At 36.1% G+C, this 21,537-nt stretch overlaps 1 protein-coding gene across 1 annotated transcript; it reads right to left on the bottom strand.

Moving 5' to 3' along the window:
• Nucleotides 1–2,297: 2,297 nt before the first annotated feature.
• LOC130243807 (adenylate cyclase type 2-like) lies at nucleotides 2,298–20,215 on the bottom strand. Its single transcript, XM_056476105.1, has 8 exons — nucleotides 20,169–20,215; nucleotides 19,369–19,453; nucleotides 16,294–16,452; nucleotides 14,560–14,706; nucleotides 14,270–14,377; nucleotides 14,024–14,138; nucleotides 5,270–5,394; nucleotides 2,298–5,168 (listed from the first exon to the last, which is right to left on the bottom strand). Exons 1-8 carry the CDS (start codon nucleotides 20,213–20,215, stop codon nucleotides 5,016–5,018), a joined length of 939 nt encoding a protein of 312 aa, XP_056332080.1. The 3' UTR covers nucleotides 2,298–5,015.
• Between the last annotated feature and the right edge of the window lie 1,322 nt (nucleotides 20,216–21,537).

Raw genomic sequence — 21,537 nt, 5'->3', positions numbered from 1 at the left:
ATCAAATCTTCTGACCAATCAAATGCTCTCTAGTATCTGACATGCCCTGCCCCCTTCAATATGCTTCTTCATTTGATGAGCTTCACCTCAACAGCCATATTGGCTGTTTCTTTTTAATAAAGTGGAGGAGCTTCTATATGTTCAGCCCTGTCTTCATGTCTGAGTTGAGAATATGCCAAATTTCAAATTAAAGTAATGCACATTTCACATCACTTCATGGAACTTTTAACAAAATACTGTAACATCAGGCAGCAGTTCAGACTAGTTCATTTACCAGAATGGAGTTATACCAGTGAGCGTAATATTTATGACCCAGTCTGTTGCTATTGGTAGATTCAGCATGAGACAGAGAGAAACACCCACTACAGCTTAATAACATTGTTTAAGTGGCCAGTATGCAGAGCGTATGTGTGAGCCCAATGCAAGAGTGCATTAAAGCAGTAAAAGTTTAGCTATTTTGTATAAAGTTAACCAGACAAGCTGCGTGGAATGAATACAAGTAACAAAACACAATTAAATACTCATTTTACAAGCTAGAGAAAACAAGGAGGCAACCATTTTAATCCCACTTACTTACACTTGTGAAATGGAGGAAGAAACTGATCCATGATCTGTCTACCCACACATCAAAAGTCTTTTCTGATCCTTCCTTTAACAAATGGCCGTCGAATGACCCATTGTGAGCTTGTAGATTGCTGAAGCACTCGTCAGAAAAATGATGAGAACACAGCACAAGGCTGAGGCAATAATGCTGAGGTATTTTTGCAAAAATAAACTTCAACCGCTGACTCTTCACAGCCTCATCGTTGAGTAGACAAAATAACACAAATTTTCCCTCACACTTCAGAGCACAGCATCTTCACTACATGATTCAACCGGGATCTGCTACAGAGTTTGTCTTCCCTTTTTTTCTAGCTACAGTGTTTGTGGCCGGGGGGTTCAAGTTACCCTGACGATTTATTTGAACCATTCTGAGTCGACTTTTTTATAGATGAATCAATAGTTTTAAATACAGCGCACTTGCAGATTTAAGCCTTAGCTGGATATTTCACTTCACTTAGTGCTGTGTTAAGGCATGGAAGGTCATTTGCAAAAACCCATAATAGGGGCTTTTAAATATTAATAGCTGAAACATTAACTTTTAATTCTTTTTATAAATGTTCACAGTAAGCTGGAAAAAGAGAGATGCAAAAGCTTTATATACTAAAATTAGATTGTGTAAAAATATAAGAAGTTACACCAACTCCAAGACGTACTGTAAGCAAAAGGTATGTTTAACCTTTAAATGTTTAGTGCAAAACTTTTATTCAAATAATAAAAAAAGAAAGGAAATCTATACTATGGTACATTTTGTGTCTGAAAGTACTGAAAATCTGAATGCTTATTAAAAAGATAATCTGGTTAGTATTCTTTTAATCTGAAGTCTCAGATGTCACTGTTGTCACTGCTTCAGGTTGCTACTGTATGGCTTTGTGGTACAGGCCCTTAGGACAAGGCAAATATAAGAATGGAAGATGTTTTCTGTAGGATGCTGTTTTTGTGTGTGCAGTAAAGACATTTAAAAAGTTTGATTGCAATAAAAACATTGTTAGAAAAAAAAGTCTTGTACAGATTTCATTCTCTCAGCACTGAAAGTCATACATGCAACGCATGATGACTCAGTTGCTGTAGCATTCACAGTATGCCTCACAACAACAAAAAAATATGTGTCCTTGTTTTGAATTATTGTTTGTTCTTGCTTCAGTTTCTCTCACAATACCTGTGATGAACTGGAAATCTGTCTGTGGTAGTTCTCAGCTTGGTCTGACATCCCTACTTTGCATGGAAAATACATGTAGATAAATCATGTGGCTTTAATAGACCCTTTTCACATTTCCAGGTTTCTCGGTAGCGGAAGTCATCATAGGTGGGTAAACTTAGAGTGCAGTGAATGGAAGAGCACAACAAATATATATATATATTTTTACAATCCTATTTGCTAAAATAATAAAAGAAAAACTCAATGATGGTGTTATCAAGACTTTCAGGAAAAAGAAAAAAAAATTGTGTAAGAATTGTGTGACACGGTAGACAGAAGAGAAAACAACGCTGAATTTAAAGTCCAGCCCCAATCACTATGCATTTCAAATGCCTCTCACAAGCAGTGCTTAGTTGTTGTTGTTTTCTTGGTAATTTAATGCAAAGATGATATAATACATACAAAAATACAAATAAACGTTTCAATGTTTTTTACACAAACTCTAAATATTAAAAACTTTCAAGGATTTAAGATACTGATGACCGTTAAATGCATTATAATTTTATTATTTTGTGAAAAGGGTCCATTTTGGAACCCAACACAGGCTCATTCTGAAAATGTAGTCCTATATAAAATTTCATTTTTAAAATAAACGCTACGGAGCGGTATGACGTCGTTGATTACCAGCTGACCTCTTAACTCCGTATGGATGTTTTTTTAATCAGTTTGTCCCATCAGCTAACCATGTATGTCGGTGGACTTGAGATGCAGAAAGGAGTTGACCATGACAATGGGGTTTGAGTCTGAGAACGGTTCCATAAAGCAGGTATGACAAAATTAACAAGCCAAAAATAAAATAAACAAGTAAATGAGAATGTGGTAAAATCAGGCGAGGGCTTTTCTTTTTCTGGATTGCTTTTAAAAATTGTTGGTTGGGTTTAAGGAAGTGGGTGAGCGGGTCAATCAGTACAATTGGTTGGTTTTAGGAAAGGAGGAGAGTGGTTTAGTCGATTGGTCAGTCAGTCAGTCAGTCAGCCAGTCAGTCAGTCATTCAGTCAGTCAAACAGTCAACAGTGGCCTCTGGTGGATTTCCGTGAGAACAGCAGGCATGAATGGCAGTCGCAAGAGAAATTTGAGATCTCAAAAACCAGACACCCCAGCCTCTGGTGGATTCGCGAAAATAAAATCTGCAAAAAACATAGCTCCTGGGACGTATTTGGCAGTCTCAAGAAATGTACTGTATATAAAGGTATGTTTTCAGAATGAGCCTGGGTTGTCGAAACCATTTTACATTCATCCATCCATACATAAACAAACGGCGCACAGTTTAGAGCCAGGGACATCCACTTTTTTTTTCAATAGCCAGCTACATTTAACAATACATTTAGTGTGTAAATTTAGGGCATACTACTTTTAAATGTCAAGGAAAATTCAGACAAACTCATTTTTGCTGCTGTTTCAACTGATATTTTGTCTACTTGGGACAATAATGTAACAGGGCCAAACTACAAACACCTGTCAGACTTGATGGCAGTGGTTTAGCAAGAAGGTGCACAGAGGTTGCAAAAAGCAACTAGACAGTAGCTATGTTTCCATCCAAAGATGCAAATTAAGACTTGCACAAAGCTGGAATTCAGCATAAAACATTTGTGATTAAATCACCATTTTCATCAAACGAGTCAAAGAGAACAAAATCATCACTTCCTTATAATATGTAGCCAAATATCAAGTAGAAAAATGGAATTTGCTGCATTTGGAGAAGCCACTGTGGGACTTTTTCTTATATAATAAATTACTTGCACCTCAGAAGACTGAACTTAATGTTGAGTTTTAGAGGCACGTGGCCACTCTTTGTGAACGTAGCTACTCAAGACCATTTTAAAGACAGGCTTTGGCTAAGATTTTAGAAGGACTGAAACAACATTTCAGATATTGTGCAATGTGGTCAGTTCAGCATTTTTTTTATGCGCATGCTCGAATTTATTCGCTAAATGGGATCCCATAATAGGTAACCCACATTTTTTATTGGATTAAAACTTTATCCTACTTAGATGTGCGCATATATTTTTTTCAGGGGTTCACACTTAGCTGATAATTGATAATAAAGCATGTTTGGCATGCTGTCCCAGGAGAGAGCCTTGAGCTCAGAAGAGCAATTATCATCAGAAAAGAGGGGAGTCTGAGCTTAGGTAGGTCTTGAGAGCTGCCCCAAATTCGGTCACTCAGCCTATTCCTAGGGGTTGCCACGGCTAAATGAACCACACACTTTACAAGCACATGGTTATGCAGTCAATGCCCAGTACTAAAACACTCATATACTGTGCCAATTTGGTTTATTCAATTCACTTGTACTGCATGTCTTTGGACTGTGCGAGGAAACCACTGAGTGCCATCCTGGATTAGTCTAGGAAAGAGGGGGAGGAGCAGGGGAGGATGAGGGATTCTTTAAGGCAAAGATGACTAAGGTCAGGAAATCTGGTTATTTATGTGCGTTTGAATTCGTCTGATTGGTAAATCATATGATAGCTAATGCGGAACGAGCCATGGTCAGTCATAAGCAAGTGATCCTCTCGAAATTAGTTCATAAATAAACTTCACTTATTTGCATCTTTAAAATGTATGCGCATCTTTGCATGTCCATTAAACATTTTAATGTGAAATTGCATAAAAATAAGTGGATGGAAACATAGCTGGAGGTGCCTTATGTTAATAATATACATAAAGGCAGAGGGGACATTTTCATTATACATTAAAACATGACACAGACTTACAAACAGAATATATTACATTACATTCTACAACTCCTACAGGCATATCATCCTACTGTCCAAAGCTACATTTATATGCCCATTTGATAAATATGTGACACATATCATGCACAGCATGTCAGTGACACAACACAAAAAAATACTAGCTTGTTCTCGTAATCTGCACTACAGAATATCAAAAAACCTGTAATGCCAATCATAAAAATAAAGATGTCCTCATAGACAAATACATATAAAGTTTAATTAAGCATTACAAAAGAAAAGAAAAACAACACAATGGCATTAAAACGTCAAAACACTTTTTGTTGTATTTCGTTTTCTTACAAAAGTAATTGCTACAATACTTGCAGTACCCTGTGCATGTACAGTACCTCTGCTTGTACGCTAGAAATGGTTTCCCTTTTAATACATCCAGTGTATTGTGCGTTGAAGAATTTTGCACAATTATTTACAAACACCTCTTTTATTCTGTTGATGTCTGCAGTCCATCGCACACATGTTGCTATGATTCATTGCATTACATTCCCCTGGGACAAAGACCGGCACATCTCAGTGTGGACAAAGTACGTTTTGAGCTCTCCTTTGCCTTTAACATTTATAATTCCTCTGCATGAGCACATGTAGCCCAATGTCTGCAAAATGCGACTCGTCTCTTCTGTAACCTAAAAAAAGGAAACACATACTCAAAGGAATGAAATGGAATAATGAGTCATTGTTTACTGCACATTTATCAAAGCAAGAGAAAGAGGAAAATAAAACGTACTTGTATTTTTCCAAGCACTCCTGTGCTGTCCATTCTGCTCGCTACATTCACTGTGTTGCCCCAGATGTCATACTGGGGTTTCTGAGCTCCAATCACCCCAGCTATCACAGGTCCATGATTAATACCTGTGAATAGATTCAATCAGTTGTCTTCCTGCAAATGATGTAACAAATAAACAAACCTAGTTAAATCTGTCATTCGTTCACTCTCAAAAAATGATGTTTGCTGTTTGTACACTACCTATTAAAAAATTAGCTGAAACAACACAAGTCTTGAGTTGTTTCAGGGGACAACTTAATTGTTTTATGTTCAAATCCACTTAAATTTATAAAAAAGAAATAGGTTAAATAAATTCCTTCATGTTGTCCTAACACAAACTGATTGTGTGGAACCCAGCATTTTTACAGTGCATTCAGTGTTCGTCAAATGACAAAATTATCAGACACTAGGTTGCATAATTAAGCGATGTTACCATGATGCTGGAATTTGGCTGTATAATAGCCATACTGCAGTGCTACAAGTGTGTTATTTATTACAAGGGTAGTACAAGGGTTACAAGCAAATAAATAGTAAAGTTAACCACATATTGACTTAAAACAAAACCTGTGTGAGGAGCTTCTTCCTTCCACCACAGACTCAAATCTCATCTCATTTTTAAACATCTAAGCAAAACAATGTAACATCTAATGTGAACTATCAAAATCTATAAAATATAATTTATTAAACAACAAAAATACAATTGGATTTCAGATTTGTCAAATGAGTGATGGCTGATTTATGTGACCCTTGACCATAAGTTTCAGGTTTTTTTTTTTTTTTTTTACATCATCTGAAAGCTACAAATACAAATACAAATAATGAAAGTAAAAGCTGAATAAAATAAGTAAAAACTGATTTTATATATTTACAGTAAAGAAATATACAAAATATTTTCATGGAACATGATGTTTATATTATTAATAATTAATAATATTATAATGATCTAGGGTCACATATAGCATTGATTTAGCAATAGCATTTAATTTTCCTAAAAATAGCATTGCCTTTAGTGAACGCTACTCGTGATATTGGGTTTAAACAACAGTTTTTTGGCATAATTGTGTATACAAAAAGAAAATCAAACACAGAAACGCTTTTGTAAGAGGAGCTACATTCTTCCTCCATTCATTCACATCTGCAGCTGACGACAGAACAGCAGAAACCATTGCTACTTCACAAACTTCACTTTAGAACTTGTATTTGAAAGATTCTCTAGCATGAATATCTGAAGTTATGACAAAACAGGTGATTTGGCTGACATTTTAAGATTATATTTCTGCTCCCAGTATTTCTCTGTTGCAACCGAGAGATCAATATAATTATACTTGAAAAAGCTAAAGTACCGCAAATACTACCAGATTATTGTTGTGTTTACAATAAGGAAAAACGCTAAACACATGCGGCATTTCTTCTTTCTGAACTAGTCTGCAGTAATAAAAACAGGAGAAAACATACATTTATGATATGTGAGTCCCATCTCACAATCAATACACTACAATCACTATGGTATAAATACAGCTTTACCACACACAAATAAGAGAAATTGAAAAACAAACCAGTTTTATAATGATTTGATCAACTGTGTTTTAAAATTACGATGGGTTTTTCCTCCTGTAAGAGCTTATTATGCGGTCTCTGTCGCCATCTTGTGGATAGCGCTGTCTCTCCAAAATTATAAATATTTAAATAAGGACTATCCTTATAAATAAACTGCAAAGTTGCAATCTAAACAACTACATTCTCACCTAAAAAAAAACTCAAAAGTACATTATGTTGTCCAACAGCAGCAATATGTGTCAAACTGTAGGAAATATTGCAGAATACTGCACTGCGTCAGCCAATCAGATTCAAGAACCAGACAGAACTGTTGTGTATATATATATATATATATATATATATATATATATATATATATATATATATATATACAGGGCTTAATTTGTGCCAGAACGATACCCCTTTCTCAACCGCCATCCTCCCCATCCGCTGTTCACGTTCACTTTCTTCCGCAATTCCCGGGGCGTCGCTAGACCCTATTCACTGGGGCACGTGCCCAAGTAAAATTATCCAGTGCCACAGTAAATGCATTGAGCTATGATTTACTTCATATGCAAGTGTATTTATTAAGAGTGGTAATTCCGAAATAAAGACGTTATTCTCTATGTGCAACCGAACCAATGCTGGTGAAAGCAATGTGTTTATTCAAAAAGCAAACTGACGCATCTCCGCATGTGCGCAGAGAACACGCGCGCCTCTCGCACGCGCTCATCTCGCACATGCTGCTCTTCTTCTGAGAGTCCCGGTAGTAAACATGCGCACCAAAACACACCGCTCATGCATTGTAAAACCAGCGTGACAGCCTTTTTTGTTTTTTTTAACTTTTTTGTAAAGTTTAAACAGTATGATGGTGATCTTACTAAGCATGCCTCCTGATAGATTTTTTTGTATGAAGCAAAAAGGAGGGATGACGAGTCAGGGAGGTAAGACTTAACAAACCTAATTATCTGCCATGTGTCAAGTCTACAACAGATAATCCTATAATTTTTTTTCTTTTTTGTATTTTATTGAATTGTCTATAGAAATTCCTTCAAATGAAATTAATATTTATGCAAAAGTAATTTCTTAAATGATCTTAGCATATCACTCCAGTTGTCTTAACATTGTTTTCCAGTTACATTTAAGATTATTTAGAAGAATAATTGTATAATAATAAGAATACTTTAATTTATAATAAATATAATATACATATGTATGTATGTGTGTGTGTATATATATATATATATATATATATATATATATATATATATATATATACACACACATACATATTGGGGGAAGGGGGTATGTGCCCCAGTAGAGCTTTATGTCTAGCAACGCCCCTGTCCCCAACCCTCTTCACTTTCGTCCATGACGACCCCCCTCTCTACACTTTCGTCCTTCGCCCCTTCCACCATCCAACCAACCCAACCCCCCACCACTATATATATAACATTTCTGGTAAATAGAGAGATTTTTTCAACACATTTCTAAACATAATAGTTTTAATAACTCATTTCTAATAACTGATTTATTTATCTTTGCCATGATGACGTATTTTTGATGAGATATTTTTCAAGACACTTCTATAAGTGACATTTAAAGGCTTAATTAGGTTATTTAGGTTAACTAGGCAAGTTAGGGTAATTAGGCAAGTTATTGTATAATGATGGTTTGTTCTGTAGACTATCGAAAGAAAAATTTAGCTTAAAGGGGCTAATGATTTTTGATGATAGTGGCAGATTCAAATCTCTAATGGTGAACGGCTGCTTCTCACTCAGGGCTGATTATCCTAATGAGGGATAGATCATCACTAAGCAGGACTTTCCGCCTCCCATCATATGTACTGTACAAAGGGAGAATGTCAATCAAAGTGTTTCTACAGACAGTTTTTATGAAGTGTGATTATAAAACAATAAAATCAATTAATTTTGACTATTAGTGGCTGGGTAAATTCACACACTTTTGCCACACAACTGTGTTTAAACCCCTTATAAAAGTGATTTTTGCATAATAGGTCCCCTTTAATTATTTGAATGTTATTTAGCTTCAAGAAACTGCTTTACCCATTTTGCTGTGTGACAGGGGATATTGTCCCACATAAAAAACTGCTGGCTGGTTGGAACATTTGCATTCATTCATTTAGCTCCCACTGCATGGTTTGACTGAGCTCAGCTTGACTCCTCTCAGCTTGCTTCACTTTGGCATGGTTTCTTTTCCACTGCAATTTACCACTTCAAAGCGCATGCGAATTAGAGATTTATTGCTATAGTTGCACTGTCTCTTCTGCCATGACATCATCTGAAGTCTGTCAGTTCTGTACACATCCCGATTTTTTTAATGATCCTGGAATATTGTTCCGTCCAAAAATATCAATACCCGTAAAACTCACCATAACTGCAAGTTTTTCCAATTAGCAACTTTAACTTGTTAGTGGTGCTAAATGACAATGATATAAGTGAAACAATCCATTGCTAGCTGTTCAATAAATGACTCAGAATTTGTTGAGTAAAGATACTTCAGTTGAAATGTAACAGATGCAAATTTTTACGTCACTTACACACTTTCAGAAAAAAGGTGACAACCCAGCTAGTGAAATTCATGTGGCTCAAATCCGGCCCACACCAGACACTTACATCCAGCCAACATACCACATGGAATGATGGCACATGGGCGGTCCACCACTGTTTGCCAGATCTGGGCCACAATTAAGCCATAGCAATATCACATATCAACCAGAATTCAACCAAATGAACCAGAACTGACCCTATTCTGGGCCACAGTTTGCTTTTGTTCTAGCCCAAATTTCAGGGCTATGAGCCCAACTAAAGCAAACACTTTTCTCCATGATGGTGACTTTAGTCTATGTGGTCCACATATGTTTTAAGACAACTGGGCCACATTTGCCATATCTTCTCTGGACCGCTTTAGGCTCACAGCCACATTAGCCAGAGCTAACTGTGCCAAACATTTGCCAAAAGTGGCCCACATTTTTTTAAGATAACTGGGCCACATTTTCCACATCTCCTCTGGGCCACTATAGACTAACTGCTGCATTAGCCAGAGTTTACTGTGCCGAATATTTTTCAAACTGGCCCACATATGTTTTAAAATAACTGGACCACATTTTCCATATTTTCTCTGGGCCACATTAGGCTAACAGCTGCAATAGCCAGCCTACTGTGCCAAATATTTGCCAAAAAGTGGCACACATAAGTCTGCCACTGCCACATTTGCAGTTACACGTGTGAGCTACTTTAGGTTTTGACCCAGTTTACCCTTAAATGACTATGCCACATTTTTGCCAACTGTTTCCCACATTTGTCCTCCATCATTTGGGCCAAATTTATCATTTTCCGCATGGGCCACATTAGGCTCACATTTAGATTCCATTTTGCCATAAGTGCTAAATATATGAATATATAAATTTAAATCTTTGGCCCACCTTTGCCATTGTACAGGTGGGCCACTTCAGGCATTCCATTTTGTCTGGGCCGAAGGAATACCACCAGTGCCGCATAACTGCCTAAAGTGGCCCACATTCATATTCTAGCTGTCATTGTGGCGGTACCTTTTCAAAAGATAAGCATTATTAACTAAAGGATAGGGCACACCAATATGGCGGTCAGCAATTGGCCAGCGTGAGCATCAGTCAAGAGTTTGTTTGATGTGTGCAGCAAGTTGTCCTTCATCTGGTTCACTTCTGCTGGAGTTTTCCCAATTCAATTGGCATCAACATTTGATGAAAGAGACTACTCTGAACAAAAACTGCAGCAAACTAAAGCAAAAAACAAGAATGAAACCAAGCAAACAATGCAAGTAATAAAGAAACACAAATCATTTTGTCACGTCTCTTCAATATTAACAGTATGGATTATCAGACATATTTGCACAAGAGAATCCCTTTGTGGTAAATGAAAAGTACTATAAAAATGCTACGTACGTAAACAATCATTTGTTTACAGTTTGTATGTGTGCAACACTAGTTACAGGTTTCCTTTGTGTATTGACAATATAGATCACTTCCACTCATAGATATGAAAAGACACATGTTCTCAAACAGACGTAGAATGTATGTTCTCATTTCAGTTAGCTGTCGTCCATTTGGTGTTCACATGTCGCTTTTTGGCCCAGATGGGACCAGACGCAAGGCAACAACACTGTCGATTTTTGCGGCAGCTAGAAGTCTTGAAGTCAGCTTGGTGTGTCCTGGGCTTAAAGGGTCCATATTGATACATCAAAGGTACATATTAGTACCTAAAAAGTACAGAAGTGTCTCTTTTGTGGTGAGGTTTTTAGGTTGTCTTCCCTTTCTACAGGCCTGGTCTTGTGGTGAATTTGCTAGGATGTCCACTCCTTGGAATACTGTTTAAAATAATAATTTAAATGTCTTCCTTTATGGTGAATAAACTTTCTCAGTGTGGGATGTCAGACTTAAGATTGTTTTCAAATGGCTCTTTTTTCCTTCCAGACTGATGAAAGCAACAGCTGCTTCTCTAAGTTCATTGCTGATGTCTTTCCTCGTTAGCATCGTGTTCACAAACACCCGACCAACAAAAAACCCCAAAACTTCAGCTTTGATAGATCTGCACACACTTGAAGATCAATTCATCAAAGGCATTGATTAGCAATGTCAAAATGCTACTAACCCTCTTAGTTCCTATGTTAAATGTGTGACCCATGGAGTTTCCATTTTGGCCTAATTTGTGATCATGAATAATGATGAGTTGCAGTATGTGACATGTTGATGTTCATCTTAAATATTATTTTCCACATTTTAAGACCTACCAAAGAACAGGTTTATTTCTTTTTATTGTCCTAATACTGTATGTAAATCATAAAATCCAATGGTGTGCCCTAAGTTTTTTCAAATGACTCTACATGTTGTAGAGTCATATTTGTCCCGTATAACACATATTATCCCATAGACTGTTATAATTCTTGATACTGATTAGCTGGAAGGTGTGCAATAAAAAATTGTAGGTCCAGTCAGTTTTGATCACGGTACAAAATAAATGTGCTTTTCTTAAACGTTACTAGTAACTCACTCAGTGAGCACCCGGAGGAAACTTATGCGAACACGGGGAGAACATTCAAACTCCACACAGAAATGTCAACTGACCCAGCTGAAGCTCGAATTAGCAACCTTCCTGCTGTGAGGTGAACATGCTGCCAACTGAGCCATCGCGTCATCCCTACTTGTACAAATATTCTGAAATTATGACTTGCTGTATTTTAATAATGTTACTGTTTTTTGAATAAAACAAGACATTTATTCACAGTGTTCATTTGGATGCCAGACCAATGTTAAAACAAAACACATTACAACAACAGAGTATTTAAAAACTAACATCTATAGCAGCATCACCCTTATATTTGCATGCTAGTCAAGAACTCTCACTGCTTAACTAAATCACTTTAAGTCTCAACTCTACAATGTTGCGTTTAATACCTCAATTTGCTTAACTGTTTCTTTGCTTACCACTAGATGTCACTGTAGAGATGAGTTTCGAAATGTTTCTGAGCTTCGACATATTTGCTTTGACTGTTTCATGAAGCCTCGCTCTGCCCACTACTGGTTATTTGCTCTTAAGACCAACAATTCCTGCCAATGACTGGACTCAACCTGTAACCTTTGGATCACAAGTCCAAAGGTTACAAAGTCATCTAACCATTAGGCCACAGCTATCATGTCAAATCTGACAAAAAAAATCTATAAAGTATAGTGCTTCAAAGAGCAAAACTAACTGGCTATAACTGTTTAACTGTCTATAACTTGGCAAATTACCCCATAATAAGTAGAATTATCAACGGCTATGAATTCAGCGATTCTTTGTCTCTGTATCATGCATTTAAGATCTTTTAACGCTTGGCAATCCATTGATTATCCATTACTTTAACGATTTCTTAAAAAGAAAGTCTGTTCATTATGACGGTTCCTTCTTTGGCTCTTGGTGAAGGTGGTCGCACTTTTTCCCTCTCCCTCCCATATCTTTTTTGGCTGGCTCCTCTTGTCATGTCTTATTCTGTCTCTGAGGCTCTCCGTGCCCTGCTATCCAAACGAATAAGGAATTATGGATTTGATTAACTGGTGTCTGAACGCAATTGACACCATCTTCTCGACGAGAAGTTTGGGCTCGGGAGACCCCACTTGCCTGCGGGGACGTTTGCAGCTGGATACGTGATGGACGGGTGGGAGAAGTGGCTCGTCGTGTGCCTAGCTGCTCTGTCCCTGGAGGATCTTGAAAATATCTATCTATTCGGAACTTTGATAACAGGGTTTCTGCTGATGGGCTTATGCGGGGCCCTGGGGTATCGACAATTGATGAAAGCGGTCAGTGCGGCTCAAAACCCCACCAAGCTGGCTGGCTTGATTGAAACGGTGATGAGCAGAGTCGCTACGAACCAAACTGTAGTCTTAGAGCACAAATTGGAAAACATCGGGGTGAAACTAGCGGCTTCGCAACAAGATTTGGTCAGACCTAGAGACCAGTGACGGACATTAAATATCTGTGAAATTGGCAGATTTTCACCCAAATTTGAAAAACTCATCTTCTCTTTCGGCTTCTCTGTGTTTTTCCTGCCAGACGGCCTCAGCTGGAGACAAACAACTTCTCCCGGATAGGAGACGCTCTGAAATTCCTGCTCCCTGTCAAGGAGACCTGTTGGACTCTATAGGCTTACACACACAAATATACACAGCTACAATCACTACCTAGCCCCGCATCCCATGCCTTCGTGTGTTTTCACCCACTGGAGGGGGTAGGCGGGTCTGTGACCAGCTCTTTTCAGCTACAGGTCCAGATGGCTGCCTCCTTGATCGGACTATATCCACAACCCCTGTTCCCATCCCCAGATGCAATGTTATGTCTATGTCTATGTGTTTATGTGCTTGAATGCTGGGGCTTTTTTTCTCTCTAATCTCACTCTGCCCTAATTCAAGGGAAATGTGAGAGGGAGTTTTTTTCGCCTCTCTCTCCCCAAGTGTATCTTACTTGCTTTTTTCTAAATGCTACCTCCCGTTGACCTGTCTTCCCCTGAAATATGATGTGTGTGTATGGTCGGGGGGGGTCCAATTTCACTACATGACAGTATATTTGACTACATGGAAGTCTAAGTGACAAATAAAGGCCTTTGATTATTATTATGGACCTGTTGGGTAATATTGTTTTCACTCACCCACTCTGAGTTTGAAGTCATTGAAGGAATGTTTATTGATGACATCAAGCTTGCCCACCAGTGCAAAGGCAAACTCCACCATGGTACCTATGTGCATGTATTGCCTGTCATGCTCCTATAGACACGAACAGCAAAAGATAAAGTCATTTCAAAGTCAAAAATTAAAAGAAACAAAATGATTTGGATGGATGGATGGTTGGTTGGTTGGTTGTATGGATGGATGGATGGATGGAATAATTCTAATACCTGTGTATATTCAGGTCCTGGTGTAGCATTAAGCCCAGTGGCTGCCATATATGTACTTCCAATGGTCTTTATTTTCTCCACTCCGCTGAACTTTGGCTTAGAGAGCAACTACACGGGGGGAAATGACACAACCATTGCAAAGTTAACATCAAACAAACTAATTCTTTCTCCTTTTTTAAATATGATGAACAAAATTTGCACACTATTACAGGTCCACGGTATACATCAATGGGGGAAAGTTCAAGAGCTACAAAAAATATCCCCCACAAAATACTTGAAGAATATGTTACCTCATCAAAGTCTGCAATGATTTCGTTGAGTAGTCTGAGGCACTCAAGACCCTCCTTGTTTACATCTGATTCAGTGTAGAACTCTTTGAAGTCCGGGATAGAAGCGAACATCACACACACCAGGTCATATGATTGGTGATACAGATCCTGTCATTCACAGAGGGAAAGAGAGCTCATTCATAAATATCTGAAGACTAAATTTTAAACATAAGACAGGAAAGCATTTTTTTAACAGTGTCATTTCAACAGATTTTCCATCAAAGCATCAATTTAAACAGAAGAAAATAACTCATGGCCATTATCAAGCACTCCAAAGCATCTGAATTTGAGTTGTACATCACAAGCAGGCTTCCAAATAAAGAAAGTCTATACTGATGAATGTACTTAGACATAAGTATGACAGACTTATGCACCAAAATTGGTTTTACGTTTTTTGAAATACAGAATATCATACCATTTTTTTTAAATGAAATTTTGTATTGGTTTTTTCTTGATATAACATACAATACCATGCAAACATATAAAATGTAGACTAGTTCTTCACAACTTATAAATTTGTTCATCAATTTAGAGAATAAATAATTCGACAACAAGTAACAAAAGTATAAAATACAAAAAATAATAGTACAGAGCATAACAGTATAGATACATTAATATTTCAAGTGAGGAAATGAAAATCTCCCATATATCTATTTCCTTGTAATCGCCATTCATTTTGGCCAACATTTTCTTATATGATACATTCTCAATCATGGATTCCATCCATAATTTAAGTGTAGAATTGAATATCTTTCCAAAACCTCAGTATTATACGTGCTGCTGTAGTAATGCCCATAGTTATAAGGGTGAACTCATCATTTGTAAAAGGTGGAACCTCAGTTTTGTCACCTAAAAGGCATATCCTAGGTGAGAGAGGGATTTTAAATGCCAGACATCTACCTAATTGTCTTAACACAGATTCCCAAAAGGGTTGAATCTTTGTACATTGCTATAATCCATGAAAGTATGTACCAATCTCCTGTTTACATTTCCAGCTTTTACTATCATCTAAGCATCCCATTTTAAAAAGTCGCACTGGAGTTTAAAAATACCTACAGTATGAAGTATCTTATACTGTATAAATTTAACACTTGCTTCTTTTATATATTTTCCACTGAAAGAGTTCTATCCCAGGAATCTTTATCTATATCACCACTAATATCATTTTGCCAAATCAGTCTTAAATTTTCACAGTTTTTATTATTAATCTTTGAACAAATTTTGTAAAACGTAGATACTTTTTAAAGCTGTTTTGGGAATTTGTAACATTTTTCCAACATGTTTCTATTCTGTACCTTGGGAACCTTTGTTTCAAAACAGTGTCTGATTTGTATGTATTTTCAAAAATTATCTTGTCCTTCTAATTTCAACTTTTTTTTTTTCCAAATCATCATATTAGTTTACCATTGTTAATAAATCATTTAAAGTACATATACATATACTTCTAAGCCAATGACCCCAAAATAAGGGCCAATTTCCAATTTTGACAAAGTTATTATTCCATATTGAGGAATAGTCTTGAGATAAGTGAGAGATTTGACATTTCTTATGATACATTTTCCAGACTTCCTTAGAATGATACACATATCATTTTTAACATTATAACATTATATAATTTAACATTAAATTTCGAATTCATCCAAATTTCAGTACAGATCTAGATCTTAAGTTGCTCGTTCTAGCAAATTTTTTCACCTCATTTTTCCAGTTTCTGGCCAGGAAGTGCTCGGCTACATGGGCAGGCAGAACGTTCTCCAGCAGAACCCGATTTAGATTTTCCATGGTTTCTATTTCCTCACATTCCTTCTTGAACTTGTTCTTCCACAGGAAGTCCAACCTACAGTAATATTCATTCTGTTACAAGAGGACACAAAGGTCAAGATACTGGTGGACACAACGCTATTTAAATCAGAACAAATTAAGATAATTAAGAGAAATACCTACTGTCAACACTTAACACATACTGTATATACTTATACAAAATGTTTTTTGTTATTTTTTTGGAAACAGTAGAGTTTGAAAAACAAGTCAACCTGATCAACTTTACAATTGAATTTAAACGTTTTGGGAATGAAGATTCACTTGATAAACTTGATTGATGAAGAAAATTATAGTGAGGAGCAGAGGGAAAAAAAATCCCTTTCTGAATCTCATCTGTAATGGGACTTCTTGGTATTAAGAGGTTGTTTATTTTGTTCATCAACGCAGCTGTCAAAATCTTGCAGATTGTTTTTCAAGTCGTTTGTATTCTTGCCTTTTGAGAGTAGGAAGGTGGTTTCTGATTTGAACCATTCAGGTATACCTCTTGGATCAGCAATGATATAATTAAAGGTGCTTGTATACCACCTGTACAAGAAATTCTGGAGTTTGTTTGGCCTCTGAGATTTCAAGTTGTTAGTTTGCTTGCTTAATGACTTTAGCTATCTTGTCTACCGTGAAGTCATTCCATTCATCTTCTTCTTCTTTAAATTATGATTATTTATTATTATTATTATTATTATTATTATTATTATTATTATTATTCATTCATTCATTCATTCATTCATTCATTCATTTTCTTTTTGGCTTAATCTGGGGTCACCACAGCAGAATGAACCGCCAACTTATCCAGCATGATTTTACGCAGCGGCTGCCCTTCCAGCCGCAACCCATCCCTGGGAAATTCTTCTTCTTATTATTATTATTATTATTATTATCATTATTATTATTATTATTATTATTATTATTATTATTATTATTATTATTATATCATTTATTTCCCCCTTCAGAGGACTTTGGCTCTGACATAATTTGGCAAATCTGACTGTATTATTCTCCAACACTGGTCATTGTTCCTCATCTGTTGCAACCCATGCAGACTATATCTATTTTTTATAACTTTTTTACTGTGTGAAACATCAATAAACTGCTGGCCCTCATTAATGCATGACAAGAGATGGATTAAATCAGCAAGACTGTCTGAAGAGAAGAGAAACTGTAAACAAACGTTCTGTCTGGTTCTCCAATATCAGAACTCCTACAGCCTCCTCAACCTTCAGTATTACTCTGCCCACATAGAGTGACAACAGATCAATAGACTCACTACAGTTTGACAAATATTGCAGCTGTTGGACAACATAATGTACTTTTGAGGAGAGAATGTAGTTGTTTACATTGCAACTATGCATAAGGATAGTGCCTATTTTAAATATTTATAATTTTCGAGATACAGTGTGTCAGCATCCATCAGCCTGTCACTGAGCGGAGCAACGACGGTTGACATTGTCCATTCACAAGATGATGATAGAGACAGCATAATAAGCTTAGAGGAAATAAGATCTAACAGCAGCTGATCAAAACATTCTAAAATTGGTGAGTGACATTCTAAGCCCATCTCTCTCTTTTGTATGTTGTAGTGCTGTATATATAGCATAGTAATTGTTGTGTATTGAGTGTGAGATGGGACCACTCTGAACAACCCTAAGTTACTTTTTAGTAACTTTAGTAACTAGTATCTGTTTGTTTCTATTGTCTCCTGTTTTCATTACTTCAGACTAGTTCAGTAAAAAGAAACAAGAATTACCCGCATGTGTTTAGCGTTTTTCCTTATCGCAAACACAACAGTATGATTTGGCTTTTTTGGGGGTTAATTATTGTGATATCCTGATTGCAACAGAGAAATGCCTCTTGCCTTATAATCTTAAGATGTTGGCAAAATCACCTGTTTTGTCATCACTTTATATATTACACTAGAGAATCATTCAAATACTATCTCAAAAATGATGTTGGTGAAAATAGTAACGATTTCTGCTGTTCTGACTTCAGCTGCAGATGTGAACGAATGGTGGGAGAAAGTAGTTCCTCTTACAAAAAGATGTTTTGACTCTCCGTATTTGATTTTCTTTTTCATATACACGAGTATGCCATCAAACTGTTGTATAAACGCAATATCACACTCGTAGCAGTGTGATAAGGCTGTATATCTTCACTGGTGGGACACTAAAAGGCACTCGGCCAGCAGCCTAGTGCAGATGCACAATTCCCACCAGTGCCGATATACAGCTGTATCACACTACTCGTATATTGCTTTATATATATATATATATATATATATATATATATATATAAAGTTGAAGTCAGAATTATTAGCCCCCCGTTTTTCCCCAATTTCTGTTTAACCGAGAGAAGATTTCTTCAACACATTTCTAAACATAATACTATTAATAACGCATTCCTAATAACGGATTTATTTTATCTTTGACATGATGACAGTAAATAATATTTTACTAGATATTTTTCAAGACACTTCTAAACAACCTAGAGTGACATTTAAAGGCTTAACTAGGTTTGTTAGGTTAACTAGACAAGTTAGGTTAATAAGGCATGTTATTGTATAATGATGGTTTGTTCTGTAGACTATCGAAAAAAAGTATAGCTTAAAGGGGTTAATAATTTTGATCTTAAAATGGGTTTAAAAAAATGTAAAGCTTCTTTTATTCCTGCCGAAATAAAACAAATAAGACTTTCTCCAGAAGAAAAAATGTATTCACATTATTAAACACAAACAATCTATACTTGTGCTAAAATAGAGGCTGTGAAACTGTGGCTGCTTAAATCATGCTTATTGCAGTGTTGAAGTTCTGTATTATTATGTTATGTAGCAAAAATATGTTACTTCAAATAACAATAAAATATATTTTAAAAATTATATTAAAGACATGCTTTTTATGCATAGAGAATGTCCTTAAATATTGTCCTTAAAACAAAATCTCCTTTAAAAACAACACTTACCTGTCTGGCTAGAACAAGCAGGGTGATGAAGAATATAAAGAGAGAAACGGAGCCCATTGTTTTCAAGTCTTTCAGAACTCCTGGCCTTGTTTTGATGAGAGAAAGAAAGACAGAAAGATATAAGACTTGTTGGCATCGAGGGTTTTTTGTAACCAATCAAGTCATCTCTGGCTCGGGATGGCAAGCAGACCATGTCCACCCTGACTGTCAATTATCAAGAAAGCTCTGAGCTGGTTCACTGTGATCACTGGTTATTTTTTCTTCTTCTTCTTTCTAGAACATGTGTGTGAATCTCAAGAAAATGCTGTGTAAGAAGAATCCAATTTGTCTCTTTTTAACACTATATTTAGGATAAAATATAAAAGAAGTAGCTTTTTAATTAGCTTTTATGGATTATTTTAGGATTTTTTTTATCGCTTTAAACAGAAAATGTCAGTTCTCTCCTCATGATCACCTTGAATTGTATCATACTTGCACACGTTATCAAAATTTAAAATGAGTTCCATAAAACAATTAATGTTGTTCAAGGGTTTTCAAACTCAGTTGCCCTTTTGCTTGATTTACTGAAATATATTATAGTAACAATTAGGCTGGTATACTGTGTTAGATTTAGGCTTAAAACCAAAATACTACAGCTTAGGTTTCAGCAAATGTCATCTCATATGAGATAAATTGAGAAGAGTTAAATACAATATTGAAATCTTTAATGGGGCTATATCCAGTTACTGAGACTTTGGAACTTAAAATGTGTCTACCTTCCTGAAGCATTCTTTTAAAGCTTATACAGTATAGGTTCTCACCTTTCAATGACTTCTGCTTTGTAGAGGAATTTACTGTACTCGTCCATAGCGATGCGTGTGTCTGAAGTATAATGACACTGTAGAGCACCACAGCTGTTAGCATGATGAGCATCTTCAGCTCATAGTTGATCCTCAGAAACACAGAGCAGGAGATCAAGCCCAGAATGCAACTGTAGATAAAATACTAACAGTAGAGAAACACAGAAATCATAAACATTGTTTGAATAATTACATGAAGCAATTTATTAAAGTGATAGTTCACCCAAAACTGAATTTTATGTGAGCATTTATTCATCCCTCACTTGTTTCCAAATCTGTTGACTCTCTTTCTTCTGTCTCATACCATTGATTCTACAGTAAGAAAAACAAAAACTATGAAGACAATGTTAGAAGTTTCCAGCTTTCTTTAAAATATTTTCTTTTGTGTTCACATTTTTCACATTTTTTTTTTAAATGAGTAAAGAGTAAATGATGACATAATTTTTTTATTTTGGGTTGAACTATCCCTTTAACCAGTTGCAAGCACCAGTTGCAGTTCCCTATTAAGTGAATGTCTTTGGTTATGTATGTAAGTAATCCTGACTAGATAATGAGATGCTTTAAGCATACGTGCATGTCTTCCTTCAGACAATTGAAATCTGATGATGTGCTGAAGGTGTCTTTTTATATGTGCTGTCACCTCAAGTTTCCATTCTAAAACTTTCACTGTAAATTCACAGTAAAATGCTGGGAGCTGTGTTTTTACAGTACCACTACTGTAAAGCGTACAATAAAGTAACAAAAAATACTGACAGCTGCAGTTGCCAGTAATGTACTGTTTTTTATAGAGCTTTACTCAGATTTTACGGTATGTCGCTGTAAAAATAAACTGAATAAAACTCAAATGAATTAATTCCATTCACAGAAACTGACTACATCAAATTGGTCAACTGCACTTTGAGTTTATAAAGTAATATTTGTAATGTGCTATAACAATATAAACATATGTATAATGTTATTCAGTTAACCCAAATCTCTTGATGCTCACAGAAGCACATTTGTGTGTAGAGCTGAAACGATCAGTTTTTTAGTTCATCTTTGATTTAACACTAGCTGTATTCTCCATCACAATGGTCACACACAAACTCAACAAAAGGAATTTGACTCATTAAACATTGTGTTTGTGTGTGTACTGACAGCTTGGTTGCCAGCAATCTACGGTCTACCTCCATAGATTAAATTAACAGTAGGTTACTTTTAAAATACATTTTTACACAGTTTGTTTGTTTCACAGCACTTGTTTTGGTGGAAAAAAATATATTTTACAGTAGAATCCTTAATCAACATATGTTACATACTTAACCCAACACATTTCCACACTACTCACTCT

The sequence above is a fragment of the Danio aesculapii genome, chromosome 16, assembly GCF_903798145.1.
Source record: "Danio aesculapii chromosome 16, fDanAes4.1, whole genome shotgun sequence".
Lineage (NCBI taxonomy): Eukaryota > Metazoa > Chordata > Actinopteri > Cypriniformes > Danionidae > Danio > Danio aesculapii.
Note: the sequence above shows the minus strand (reverse complement) of the source record. Positions and strands in the feature narration are given on the sequence as shown.

Excerpts from the sequence above, each read along its gene's own strand:
- LOC130243807 (XM_056476105.1), bottom strand. The coding sequence starts at position 20,215 with ATGGACGAGTACAGTAAATTCCTCTACAAAGCAGAAGTCATTGAAAG. Across the intron at positions 19,454-20,168 it reads AAAGCAGAAGTCATTGAAAG|GCCAGGAGTTCTGAAAGACT; the intron begins GTGAGAACCTAT and ends CATCAAAACAAG. Across the intron at positions 16,453-19,368 it reads TGCTTGTTCTAGCCAGACAG|AATGAATATTACTGTAGGTT; the intron begins GTAAGTGTTGTT and ends CTCTTGTAACAG.